This window comes from Phacochoerus africanus, chromosome 6 (assembly GCF_016906955.1).
Source record: "Phacochoerus africanus isolate WHEZ1 chromosome 6, ROS_Pafr_v1, whole genome shotgun sequence".
In the NCBI taxonomy this organism is placed as follows: Eukaryota; Metazoa; Chordata; class Mammalia; order Artiodactyla; family Suidae; genus Phacochoerus; species Phacochoerus africanus.
The window spans coordinates 4,490,791-4,505,003 of NC_062549.1; the positions used below are offsets into that span (position 1 = coordinate 4,490,791).

Sequence of the window (14,213 nt, forward strand, 5' to 3'; positions counted from 1 at the left end):
GTAACTGCATGCCCTTTTCATAAAGTCAAGGCGGATGAGAATTAAGATCAACACGCCTTTTTTCATTTAATCTTTCAAAGGCCACACACTTTGAAGATGGATGTTTTAAAAGAAAGATTACATTTTAAAGAAGACGTGTTTGTCAAAGGATTTGTTTCCAAGCAGCATCTAATGAGTATCGGCACCACAGTCTTTCTCCAAAATAGCCTTAATATTTTTAACACATTTCCTCAGAGGCTCCTGGGGATGTTCGGAAACATTTTCGAAAATGTAAATAACTCAGGAAACACTTTAGAGACATCGCAATGAAAAGTGCGGTCATTCCACCTTAATGGACCTGGAGTCCAGGCCTCCAGGGACCCCAGAACCTCTGAAACACCGGAGAGAGGACTAGTGCGTGGGGTCTGGATTGCATGAGGGGCCTTTTGAATTTCTGCCAAGAGTGTCGAAGGCAGAAATGAAAAGACGCCCTGCTTCCGCTGATGAGTGATTGATGACCTGTCAGGAAATGACTGAAGCTCTTCACCCGCGTGATCCTCTTTAATGCTCGGTGCCGCCTCAGTGCCCGACCTGCCCCCCCTCCTCCCCCCCGCACCCTGGAGAGGTCTCGAGATACAAGAACGGGGACAGTGGATCAGGCTCAGCTGTGACCTGGTGCGGGGGCTAAGGCTCTGTGCCTGGGGGGTGGGGACCCCGCCTGCTAGGGCGGTGGCTTTGGAGATGGAGAGACGGGCTTGGATTCTAGGAGCCCCGGACAGTGAGATCTGACAACTAACTGTCTCTGGGGGTGTCTTCCTTTGTTCTGGAAGCTGTAACAAAACACTACAGACATTTATTGCTCTGGAGCCGAGTCTGAGATGCGCACGGTTGCCCGCACGGTCCGGTGAGGGCCCCTCCCAGGTGGCAGACGTCTTAGGTTCTCGCGGGGCAGCGGGGGAAGGGAGCGCCTCCGGGGCTTGTTCGTAAGGGCACTGATCCCTTTCATGGGGGCGCCGTCCTCATCCCCTAGTAACCGCCCAAGGGCTCCAATCTCCCGGTGGCTTCACTTTGGGGATTTTCAGCATATGATTTTGGGCTCATGTTCAGAGCAGGGCAGGGGCAGGAGGAGAGAGGCTGCCCCTCTGAGCTCGGACAGCTGAGGGCTGGCGGTGTCCTGCACACCTTTGGTGTCACTGAAGCTGCGTCTGGGGTAGGGAGTGGAGGGTCCTGGTCGTCTGGCCCCATGACTGGGCAGAGAGCTGCGGGCCCCGGTGTTAGAACAGAGACCCAGGCCTCTCTCCCACCCTCACGATGCTGTGGTCATTAACGTCACGCCCGTGGGTGAACCTCTGCCTTGGGGACTCAGAAACCCACGCACAGACACGGCCGCTGCATTCTGGGGACCTAACCATCTCTTGGTTAAGGAAGAATAAAGACCATGCTTGTGTTTCCAGAAATAATTTCTCTTCCTACTTTAATAAGACCTTGGTGGCCATGAAAACGATGTAATACTTTACAGAACCTCTCTGGTTAGTTACCACTTCGTAGCACTCTCCTGGGTACGCACTCCCCGATCGGGAGTCCAGGCTCAGAGAGGCGAAGGGACCTGCCAGGTGACACGTTCCCTGACACCACAACCTGCCTCTCCCCTCCGCGCTCGGACTTAGGATGTGTTCCTTGTCAAAGCTCAACGCGGCCCGCCTGGGGATGATGGGGTCTTAGATCTTAGAACCTTTTGTAGTAGGAAGCCAGTGTGGAGGGGTGTGTGTGTGTGTGTGTGTGTGTGTGTCTGTACCAACTGTGTGGGTGTGATGCGTGTGTGTGGTGTTGGTGGTGTTTCGTGGCTGGGATGTGTCGTGATGTGGGTGTTGAGTGTGTCCTGGTCATGTGCCAGGGGCATCCTGTGTGTGCGATGAGTGCTCTGTGTGTATGTGCGTGTGTGCGCCTGGGTCTGTACCAAGCGTGTGCGTGTGATGTGTGTGTGTGTCGAGTGTGTTGAGTGTGTGCCACGTTTCTGTCCTGTGCGTGTGTCATGCTGGTGCCGCTGGCCCGGGGACCACCGTTGAAAATGCTACCGGATCCCCCGGGGCTCACCCTGTAGTGACAGACAGCACTGCGCTCTGTCTAGTCTCTGCTCTAACACCGGGGCCCGCAGCTCACTAGTCCTTAGAGAGATGAGGGAGAGGGTTGGGACCAAAGCCAGGAGTTTGGGATTCCTGCACCTCCGACAAAGGGGACCTAGTACGGTGACCAGCGAAACCGATGTAGAGTTTTAAACCGATGTTTTAAATGTGAGCGCATGGCCCTCGTTGAACAACTGAGTGTTTGGTTGTAATGCATCACACGGTGCTAAAAAGAAAAAAGGCAGCGTCCCACCAAGAATCTGTGTTTGCAGCTCCACGTCCTGGGATTGCTTCCTGTTTGCCCTGAACGAGCAAGGATGGCACAGAGCATCTTGGGAGAAAACCATAGTGTTTCCTCTATGCATTATTTTTGCTTCTAAACATGCATCCCCCTCAAACACTGTCCCAGCCATTCTGCAAGAAAGGACTAGCGCTGGAAAAGCAGAACTGTGGGCTCCTGGGTCAGTGTTCTGCCTTCCTGTGGCGTGCCTGATGGCTCTGTGTGAATGCCTCCCTCGGGGAGATGTTGGGGAGAAGCCCCAGGCGGTGATTAGCACGTGGGTGTTGGTGTGTGTTCTCGCTCCCCTGCTGTTCCCCTCTAAGCTGCTTCAGGAATCAGAGAGAGCAGAGACATCAGAGATCAGAGAGGGTCTGGCGTTAGCGGAATGGGTGACCACGAGCAAGGGTGGCAGCGGATTTGCCAGTTCTCCCGCATTTTGAGAATGGACACGGAGTGGGGTGCGGAGAGAGGGGGAAGATGCCCTGGCTGCTGTGTGCTGTTGAATGTGGTAACAAAATGAAGCCGAGTGGCTTTTCTGCTGGCCCCTCCACTGGGCTGTTACTGGAAATGCCTTGCACTTGAAGCGGAGAGGCGCGTTCCGACCTTGACAGACTCTGATGCATTCGGCAGGACCAGGGCGCGCCTGGATGGCTCTCCCATTAGGGAAATAGGTTTTCAGCACTTTTTCTTCGTCAGGACTTTCCAGGCTTATCCGCTTGAAATGTCCCCCTGCAGCCTGTATAGAGGCTGGGTCTAGGATCTGTTGCGTTTTCATCAGGCATGCGGAATTCTGCGTTTTCAGAAATGTTTTCCAGGGTGGCACCCTTGCTGGAGCTGAGATGCTGTTAAGGCCAAGTTAATCCCTTGTACTCTTATTCTTGGGACCTGGCCTGGCATGACCCCTCAGCCGTGGGGAGATCGGGCTCTGAGCCCCAGCGATGGTGGTCTGGTCCTCGAGGCGTCTCGGGGGGCCAGAAAGAAGAGGGGCTTTGAAGGGACATCCAAGTACCAGCCACACTTGCCAGCTGGGAGAGATCAAACCCCTCTCACCTTCCCTCTTCCTGTCTTATCCTCCCCCTGTCCCCAAGACCATGCCAGCTACTACCTGTTGAGAACCTTCTAGCTTCCCCAGAACCTGCTCAATTGTAGATAACCCCTTTGTACCTTCCGCCTGGGTAGCTTGTCTCATTACCTAGGACAGTAAACTGAGGCTGCTTACCAAAGGCCACCACTAGAACTTTCTAGAGTCACAAAGGGCTCTCTCTAGGTTAGAGACATCCAGACCCCTTTCCTTCTCTGCAGTATGGGGCCAGATTCTTCCTGGAATGAATTGGACAGCTTACATACAATACTTTAGGGAGTACCAAGAATATAGTAAATGCTCAGTAAAAGTCGGTTTCTTTTCCTTCCTCCAAATGCTCGGTATCTAGATGATCGCGTATCCTCGGGACATCCAGCCTGCCTTGAGTCTCCCGGTCAGTGTGTTTCTCCTCCTAGACTGGGAATATTTTAATTTTGTTCCCTTTCATCTTTCCTATCCAACCTTCTTTTTTTGCTGTGGTTGTCTTTTTAGGGCTGCACCTGCGGCGTATGGAAGTTCTCAGGATAGAGGTCAAATCGGAGCTATAGCTGCCAACCTACGCCACAGCCACAGTAACGCCAGATCCTAGCCGCATCTGCAACCTACACCACAGCTCATGGCAGCGCTGGATCCTTAACCCACTGAGTGAGGCCAGGGATGAAGCTGTGTCCTCATGGATGCTCGTCAGATTCGTTTCTGCTGAGCCATGATGGGAACTCCCGCCGTCCAACCTTGTTATTGGCCCAGGATCTCCTGGCGTGGAAAATTAACAACCTGTCAAGTTGGGTTCAGTGTCTGCTTGGCAATGGCACCCATTCCCTCTCCTTCCCCTGCTTGGTAGAGACACCTTTGTCTTTGCCGCTCCAGGCACCCTCGCTCTTGAGGGGCTGTGTTTATAGTAATGGGGAGAACCAGCTTCGTTATCATTAGTCATTATTCATGGTACCTACCGCTAACTGTGTGCTTACATGTCAGGGACTGCGCGGAGGGTCCTGTGTGACAAATGGATTGACTCTTCCCGTCCTCCCCACTTACGTGCTGTTACCAGTCCTCCTGTTACAGATGAGGAAACTGAGCATGGGAGGAGTTCAGTGACGTGCTCAAGGTCGTACAGGTAGACAGGGAGGAGAGGGCTTTGCTTTGCTGTCAGGAGGTATGTGCTTGCAGCTGAGATGCTGTTGGCTTCGGGTACTGGCGGATAAGGAAGCGCAGGGGACTAGCCCAGCTTTGTTATTTTCTCAATTTGTATGAAAGGATCATTGATTTACAGCATGATGTAAATTTCTGCAGCATAGTGACCCAGTCGTATATATATATATATTCTTTTTCTCCTATTATCTTCCATCATGTTCTAACCCAAGAGATTGGATATAGTTCCCTGTGCTGTACAGTAGGACCCCATTGCTTATCCAGTGTAAATGGAAGAGTTTGCATCTGCTAACACCAACCTCCCCCTCCCTCCCCCTCCCTCCCCTCCCCCTTGGCAACCACAGGTCTGTTCTCCACCTCCTAGAATAATGACAATTAAAAACAAAAATAAACCAATGGGACCTAATTAAACTCAAAAGCTTTTGCATAGCAAAGAAACCGTTAAAAATCGAAACGACAACCCACAGAATGGGAGAACATCTTTTCAAAGGTTGCAGCTGACAAGGTCCCAATCTCTGAAATACACAAGCAACTCCTACACCTCGACAACAGCAGCAGAAACAGCTCAGCTTTGAAACTAAAATGTTTGGGTCCAGGTCCCAGTTCCCAAGAGCTGTGTGACATCCTGCGAGTCACTTCGTCTCGCCGTGTCTTTCCTCGAAAAGGAACCCCTGAGTGAGGGCATCCAGGGGACACGTCATTGTCGCTTGGGTCAGATAATTGCTCAGATACTCCTGCCCACCGAAGTCAGCGCTATCGGGCTCCCCGTGGTAGAAGCCCCGGGCTCTCTGTGTTTGGCGGATGTGATCTCAAGCTGTTAATTCCCCTCTTGTTTTTTAGGTAATGAACCAAAAAGATCATGTCTGAAGTACAAGGAACGGTGGAGTTTTCTGTAGAGCTACATAAGTTTTATAATGTGGATCTCTTTCAGAGAGGGTGAGTATGCTTTTCTCTCTTCGTACGTGTTTATGCATTTGATCCTTATTTTTTTTTCTCAGGCAGGGGTGATAGTGGGGAGGACAGGTCATAGGAAATTTTTGGATCAATGACGAAAGGTTCTGTAATTTTTTTTTTCCTGCCAAGCGGAAAAGCCAAACTGGAGTGCATTTGAACATAAGCCCTGGGTTGACAAAGACCAGACAATGCTGGTTTCTCTCTCCTCCTCCTCCTCTTCCTACTTGCTCTTGCCATTCAGTCTGTCAGTCAGTGTCAAAGGAAAGTGAATTTATTGGCAAGGAAGGCTGCCTGTGTAGCTCTGATAAAAAGGTGTCTGAAAGATCAATATTTGTAGGGGGCCCAGTCCCCAAACCACGGAGCATAAAAACCTATGCCCAGATCTCTCAAAAATAGAATTGACAGAGTCCTTCTTAAAGGTGCAATTAAACTACAGCTGCTTCTACTTTTTGAGGAGGGACTCTGAATTTTGGCATTTTACCTGTATGACCCCAGATGGAATGACCAGTTCATTAGCACCAGCACTAAAGAGACTGAGACACGTGATCTTCCTTCAGAAAGCATCTGATCTATGGATTTGTAACCATAGTTATTCATACTGTACCTCATCTGAATTGTATATTGACCTTCAGTTATTGACTAAGGCTTGTCTGAAATCATCCCTGATAGGAAGACATTTCGAAACGGCACATCTGGAATTCCCATCGTGGTGCAGTGGCAATAAATCTGACCAGTATCCCTGAGGATGCTGGTTCGATCCCTGGTCTTGCTCAGTGGGATAAGGATCCCGTGTTGCCATGAGCTGTGATGTAGGTCGCAGATGGAGCTCGGTTCTGGCGTTGCTGTGGCTGTGGTGTAGGCGGGCAGCTACAGCTCCGATTCGACCCCTAGCCTGGGAATCTCCGTACGCTGCGGGTGTGGCCCTAAAAAATAATGGCGCATCTAAAACACAAAGAGAGCCCTGTGCCATTGGCAAAAGAGGTTGAAAATGGGTGTGGGAAGCATAAGTTACTCAATAAGCCTGTGGTCCTTTTGCTTCTTTCCACATCTCTGTGGTTTGGGGAGGTATCTTACGTAGCTGTGCTCACTTCTAAAGCCTGGTATTGAGTTAGCTGAATTAAAAACCTGAGCTTTGAATCATTTGTTCTATGTATAGATGTAGATTTGTGTGTGTGGGGGTATATAATTTTTATTACTCTTTGTATTACTATAGTATATAGTCATAAGAACAAAAAGTTACGTCCCATTCATACTAAAAGTAATTGTTTTTAAAACATGAATCATCACATTTCTTAACTCATTTTTTTTTACTTTTTTCTTCTTTTTTCTTATCTCGTCTTTGAAAATACCTTCTCTTGTTTTTATAATGGATATTGTATATGAGTAGAACAGTACATGCATATGACTTATAAATAAATATATATATATTGGGGTTGCAAGCACGTCAGTGTTTTTATGGGTAGCTATGCCGTCAGTACCAGCTGGGGACCACTGGTCCATCAAGCAGAACAAGGAGGACTCGTGTAACCTCCTTCTAGCTCTTGCTGTTCGCACGCGTGAGATAGAGGCGTGTGCACATATGTAGGCACACACAAAGATGTGGATGAGGGCATCGTCGTGTGATCACACTTGCTTGAGGGTGGGTTTTGTTGTAGCTCCATCCATGAACAGACCAGGGCATCCTTGGGTTGAAGGCGTTTAGATCTCTCAAAAGGATGGAGTGAGTTCTAGGGTCTCTAAGCTCTCATCTGTAGTAAGACCTGGCTGTGAATGGACCCCAGCCCCCTGGATTCTGCCTCAGAGAGCTGTGGACAAGCTGGGCATGATGCCAGCCGGGATGCTGCGTCTGCCAGGGGAATTCCTGACGGGCGTGATCCGTGGTGCTCGCCTGCTAAGGACTTTTCCATCCTGAATCCCACAGGAGCCATGCGTAGGGCCAGATGTAATTACTGTAACAAGCACACCATGGGCATGTGGCGGCTGCAGTCCGAGCCTAGGAGGCGAGGTTGGGGGCCTGCGTGGAAGAAAGCAGATGATCCCCTGCTGTCATGAGAGAGGGACGCTGGGCTTCGGGGAAGCTGGCTCATTTTTCTTGGCTGTGAGGATGTGCAATTCAGCGCCTGCTCCGTAGTGTCCTCGGGTGGTAGCCGTTCGAGCCAGGGGTTGCAGAAGAAGAGGGCCCTTCTTTGAACTGAGTTTGACTCTGCTCATCCAGGTTCTGTCTGGTTTCTCCGGTTAATGAGAAATGCCCTCTTGTGCCTCCAGCCAGATGCGTGAGCTCATTACCCTGCCCGCTCAGAGAGACGCCCCCTCTTGCTTTGTGAGGATGCTGCATTGGAACCACACGGGCACAGAACTCAGACTACTGATCAAGGATTTGCCCTGATCAAGGAGCTCCTGGCTCCCAGCACATTTATGTTTGTGAATAGTTTTTCTCATCCCAGAATGCACACTGGTTTTTGGTGATGTTTGCTTTGAACGGATAGTCAACTTGCATTTATCCGAAATCTATATTGAGGGAGATGAATTCTGAAAGGAAAAAGATCTGAGACCAATCAAAAGCATCATGAACTGTCACCCCCGTGCTTGGCAGCCAGACTCATCGTGACAAAAAAGCAGGGGCAGGGAGGCACGCGTGGGGTGGAGGGAGCTGGCTTTATGGTCAGACCTGATTTCGAAGCCATGCTCTGCTAATTATAAGCTCTGAGACCATGCAGATGTCCTCTTAAAGCCTGTTATCACTGTAAAATGGTGATGACAAAGTCTGTCTCGTGGGAAGATCCAGGTGGGAAGGCCATAATAAATCCAATTATGGCCTTCGCTTCATTAATTAATATATGCAGAAGAGCGAGCATGGTGCCTGGCCTGGTATCTAGTACATGTTACCCAAGTTGTCACTTCTTCTGGTAAATCCTTACCTCCAACCTGCCCTTAGCACGCTTAATGGAGCTATAGGCCCAGAGGGTGGATGTGACCATCTCGTTTCCCCCTTTAAAAAACCTTCTGCTTCTTTCTGCTTCCCCCCATCAGCCTAGTGCTCAGAGCCGGAAGGCTTTGACCCTCAACTTCTACCTTATTGTCTCTGCTCATTCTTTTTTGTCTTTTTTTTTTTGCTATTTCTTGGGCCGCTCCCGCGGCATATGGAGGTTCCCAGGCTAGGGGTCCAATCGGAGCTGTAGCCACCGGCCTACGCCAGAGCCACAGCAACGCGGGATCCGAGCCGCGTCTGCAGCCTACACCACAGCTCACGGCAACGCCGGATCCTTAACCCACTGAGCAAGGGCAGGGACCGAACCCGCAACCTCATGGTTCCTAGTCGGATTCGTTAACCCCTGCGCCACGACGGGAACTCCCTCTGCTCATTCTTGACCCTCCTTCTCCTAAGATCTGCCTTGAAAATCTCGCCCTCTGAGAGCTCCAGCACCGATGGGGAGCTCCTCCTCTCCAGACCATTTCTGGGTGTGGACCGATAATCGCCTATCCTATCAGCCCGGTTTTTAGGCACCCCTCTTCCTTGTTTCCAAAGCACATCTTATATATTTCTGTTCTGTCATCCACTCACCCGTGCAGGACTGTGAACACGAGTGAATGTAGGTTCTTGGATCAGGCTTCAGAAGCGTGAAGATGAAGGATGTTCGCCAGCGCACGAGGGGGACAGGTGTACATAGGAAGTAACTATGCCACGTGATGTTCCATGACAGACAGATTTGGGTCAGGAAGCAGAGCCCACGCGGAAGAGTTAAGAAGAGTAAGGCGAAGCGGGTGGGGGTAAGAGGATTATAGAATTTATCCCAGGCCACCTTTTACTAGACTCGTGATTGTAAGGATGTTGATGCCACAAACTTTCGTAGATTGCAGTGGGGGTGGGGGAGGCTAGGTTGCAGAAGTGAATGGTGGTGACGGCATGTGCGGCTTTATCCTCTTAAGTGGATTCAAGCATCTTAAGGGTAAGGACCCCATCTTATTTGACGTTATATGGGCAATGCTTGGCATAGAGCCTGGTGCATCCTGGCAGGTTCAAGAACAGCTTAGGTGTGGGCCTTTATTTTGTTTACGTTTATTTTATTGAAGTATGGGTGATTTACAGTGTTGCCTTAATTTCTGCTGTACAGCAAAGTGATTCGGTTATACCTAAATGTTCTTTCTCATGTTCTTTTCCGTTATAGTTTATTACAGAAGAGTGAATATAGTTCCCTGTGCTCTATAGGAAGATTTTCTTGTTTAGCCATCCATTCTATACCTAATAGTTTGCATCTGTTAATCCCAAACTCCCAGTCCATCCCCCGCCCCTTCTCCTTGGCAACCGCAAGTCTGTTCTCTATATCTCTGAGTCTGTTGTTGTTTCATAGATAAGTTCATTTGTGTCATATTTAAAATCCCACGTATAAGTCCTATTATATGCCATTTGGATCTTTATTAAATGACAGTAATAAAGATAAAGCTGTCCCTGATTCCTAGGGTATTAAATTACTGCGGCTCAGGGTGTTGCCCGTGGACCAGAGGCATCTCCATTACCTGGGGACTTACTAGAAAAGCTCATTCTCAGGACCTGTGTCACACCCACTGAGTCAGCATCTCTGATTGTGAGGCTCAGGTTGGGGTTCTAGTTGGAAAGCACAGGAAGTACTGATGGAAAAGTTTCTATGAAAATACTAGCAGGGCCATGTATTAGAATCATCTGGAAAATCCACCCTCCAGACAAATGGAAAAAAAAAAAAAATGCTGAGTGGACACCACCTAGGCATCTTTCTCAAGTTCCACAGGTAACGCCAAGGTTGAGAATGACCGGATTAGAACGAAACGCAGCATCTGCCAAGCAACCTCAGCCTTGGGTCGGTAACATTTTTGTCAGAAGGAAAGGGGACACATCTCTTCCTTCACGATGTGGTTGTGACCATCTTTCCTGGGGGGAGACTGGATCTGAACTCCCTTCGCCCGTGCCTTTCGCGCAGGAATCTGTAGAGGTCCCGTCTTGACTTTCTAGCGTGGGTTCTGGAGGTCAGAAAGCAAAAGGGAGATCTTATTTCATTTATAGTAATCTTCTCATAAGGAGATGCTTAAGCGAACAGTTAATTACAGAACCCATTGCATGGGTATTTATGGCGTTAATGTATCAATAACCCATTTATACCTATTTCTGAGGGCATGAACCTTCATTTCTGATATTGTTAGCTGAAAGGGAGCTAACGTTTGTCCTTGAAAATGAACTCAAATTTCGTTTTTAAAAAAGTTTTTTTTTTTTTGTCTTTTTAGGGCCACACCCATGGCATATGGAAGTTCCCAGGCTAGGATTTGAGTCTGAGATGCAGCTGCTGGCCTACACCACAGCCACAGCAATGCCAGATCCGAGCTGCGTCTGCAACCTGCACAACAGCTCACGGCAAAGCTGGATCCTCAACCCACTGAGCGAGGCCAGGGATCAAACCCGCATCCTCATGGATCCTAGTTGGGTTCCTTGCTGCTGAGGAACTCGCTCAAACTTCGTTTTAAATCTTAACTCGGACAAGGCTCTGAATCCAAACTGATCTTCTTTCTAAGTCAAGTTTTTCATTGTTTGATGTTCAGATTCATCTCTTGTCTTTCCTCCACCCCTTGTCTACGATGTCATTTAGAAGATTTTTCTGCCTTGGAGGTTTTAGGTGTTTGCGCCTGTAAATTCTGCCCTGCCCACAGACTTCTTGCACATGAAGAACCTACAGATCCTGTGATCAGATCTGATGTGAGAGGTTCAAGCATCACGGAGATGCTGGGATTGAAATCCCCTTTGAACAAATTCCCTTGCCTCGTCTCTACCGGAGTGAACATAGCTGAATCCTAAGTCAAGTGGCTCCCGAGAGAAAATACCACCTGTGTTTAAGCCCTGGCTGTCGTCCCCATCATGGCCTGATGCTTGGTGACAGCCAGGTCCCTGCGAAATCTGCTAACCAGCCTGGATGCGCCTTAATAGACTCAGGAATACAATTACCTTTGCTTGCCAGAGATCAATTCATTGATTGGACTGGTTCTGTTAGAAACAGTCTTTTTTTTTTTCCCCCCACTTCTCTTACTAAAATACGTTGAGATCCTTCTCATTCATTCCCACATTTTGAAAAGGAGTGAGGGTTATACATGGTTTGATTTGAGATTTTTATCCCTTGCAGCCAAGGGTTCCATGTAGCGCAAGGCGAAGGGATGGGCTCGGGGATCTTTAAGGTTTGAGTCCTTCTGTGAAACTCCATGATGATTATTTTAATAAAAAATCGGATCTCCCTTTCCCCATAAGATGGCATTTTAAAATAATTATTCCTATGGGGAGTGAACAGACGTTGGTTACCCGAGGGCTTATGTAGATGGACCTTCTGGATGATTTTTCTGGCAAATCCACGTTCCTGTGAACAATTACACTGTCCCATTTTTTTTCTCCTATTTTTTTCCTCTTTGAATCTGTGACTTCATACGCCTGCTGCTTTAAGCCTTTTATCCTCTTAAGCCCTGACAGAGGACATGCTCAGCTGGTCTATAAAGAAAAGACCCTCCCAGGGGGCTGAAAGTTGACCTGCAGAGATTAAAATGTCTCTGGTGAGCTCAGAACCACCCACGGGGCCTAATAACCTCCTGGAAGAATAAAGGCAGAGCAGAAAGCCACTGGGTAGAGGGGACCTTTCTAGTTTCGCGCTGACAGTGGTTCTTGCTCAGGCCTCTCAAGGAGAACGAGAGGGCATGTGGTCATGAATGCGGGGCAGATGGAAAAGCAGAAGCAGACCTGGTCTAGGACACAGAGGTCTCTTACTAGCTGGGTGCCCGTGGGCAAGTCTCTGACTCTCTCTGATCTCAGTGTCTTTACTTGTTTCGCAAGATCTTGGTTAGAAGTCACGAGTGATATTTGTAGAGCATCTAGCTAGAGAGCCAGGCTTGGCAGTGGTGCTGAGACGGGCTAAGCCCACATTAGCCGATCTGTCCCATGGGTGACAGCTGAAACTCTGCACCAAACGGGCCTCGGCTGGTCCGTGCAAGGCCAAGACAGACCACGGACTTGGTGGGCCTCTGGACTGGGGGCTTCTTTTTGTATTTTAAGCAGGTGTTACATACCCTGCCCTCCTCATCTCCCACGAAGAGGTGCCCTTGCCAATGGGAACCCAACGGGCTCCATACTGATTCATCTTGGCCTCAGTGGGGCAAGCCTTGCTTTCTGTACTTTACCTCATATTTGGAATTAAGGTGGAAGGGCCTCAGTTCCACTTCTTTTTTTTCACCTTTACTGAGATGTGACTGATGCCTAAGATTGTGTAAGTGTAAGGTGTGCACGTGACAGTGTCGTCTCTGTATGTGTCTGGAAGGATTACAGTGTGGTCAGTTCACACATCCTTCAGCTCAAATGGTTACCGTTTGTGCGTGTGTGTGCCTGTGCATGTGTGTGTGCGGTGTGACCCTTTAAGATCTATTTTCAGGAACGTTCAAACACACAATTCATTTCTAAAGAAATAGTAACTTTAGGGACACTACGGAAATACTCTAGTCAATAGAGGTATATGAAACTGCAGCATGTTTCTTTTCCAGAAGGTTCTTTGAGAGGACCTTGGGTCAGGGTGGAAGATGTAAGAGAACGAGGGCCCTGATGGTCAGGTCTGTTGCTGTATTTTTCACAGGACACATGTTGCTTTTGTAATCAGACCACGCCCGCACCCCCTCTGTATGTGTGTATGTACATATGTGTGTGTGTGTGTGTATGCATAGACACCTCTCTCTCTCTTTTTCTCCCCATTACTTGTGTTTCATATGCCCATGTGTTTAACTTTACAAAAATGTAATGTATTGGTTGGTTTTCTTCTTTCTCTCGGCCCATGTTGTGAACTTTTTCATCACCCTGTGTGTCCTGTTTATTAAGTGTGGTTGTTGTACAATGTTGTGCCAGTTTGTGCTGTACAGCATAGTCATCCAGTCACACACACACACACACACACACACACACACACACACACACACATTCTTTTTCTCTTTCTGTCTTCCACCATCTGCTGTCCCAAGAGTGGATATAGTTCCCTGTGCTGTGCAGTAGGACCTCATGGCTTATCCATTCTAAATGGAATAGTTTGCACCTACCAACCCCAAACTCCCTGTCCCATCCCACTATCCTTCCTCCCCCTTGGCAACCACAAGTCCGTTCTCTGTGTCTGTGAGTTTGCGTCTGTTTTGTACACAGGTCCATTTGTGCCATATTTTAGATTCCACATATAAGTGATGCCCTATGGTATCTGCCTTTCTCTTTCTGACGGACTTCACTGGTATGAGAATCTCTAGTTGCATCCACATGGCTGCAAATGCCATTACCCCCTTCTTTTTTACGGCCGAGTAGTATTCCATCGCATATAAGTACACTTTGTCAAAGGACTCTACCACCCAAGGCAGTCTGCAGATTCCATGCAATTCCTATCAAATTACCAAAGACATTTTTCACAGAGCTAGAGCAAAATATTTTAAAATTTGTGTGGAAATATAGAAGACCCCAGATAGCCAAAGCAATATTGAAACCGGAAAATGGAACTGGGGAATCAGGCTCCCTGATTTCAGATTAGACTCCAAAGCTAGTCATCAAAGCAGTATGATACTGGCACAACAACAGAAATATAGATCAACGGAACAGGATAGAAAGCCCAGAAATAAAATCAAG

The 14,213-nt window shown here is 48.5% G+C and overlaps 1 protein-coding gene across 1 annotated transcript in view; it reads left to right on the top strand.

The window, feature by feature from the left end:
- The first annotated feature begins 5,471 nt into the window (after nt 1–5,471).
- FAM135B (family with sequence similarity 135 member B) overlaps nt 5,472–14,213 on the top strand; it is a 175,055-nt gene continuing 166,313 nt past the window's right edge. The window contains exon 1 of the mRNA XM_047782921.1: nt 5,472–5,548. Within this exon, the coding sequence (XP_047638877.1) occupies nt 5,472–5,548 (77 nt within the window). The remainder of the gene's footprint in view (nt 5,549–14,213) is intronic.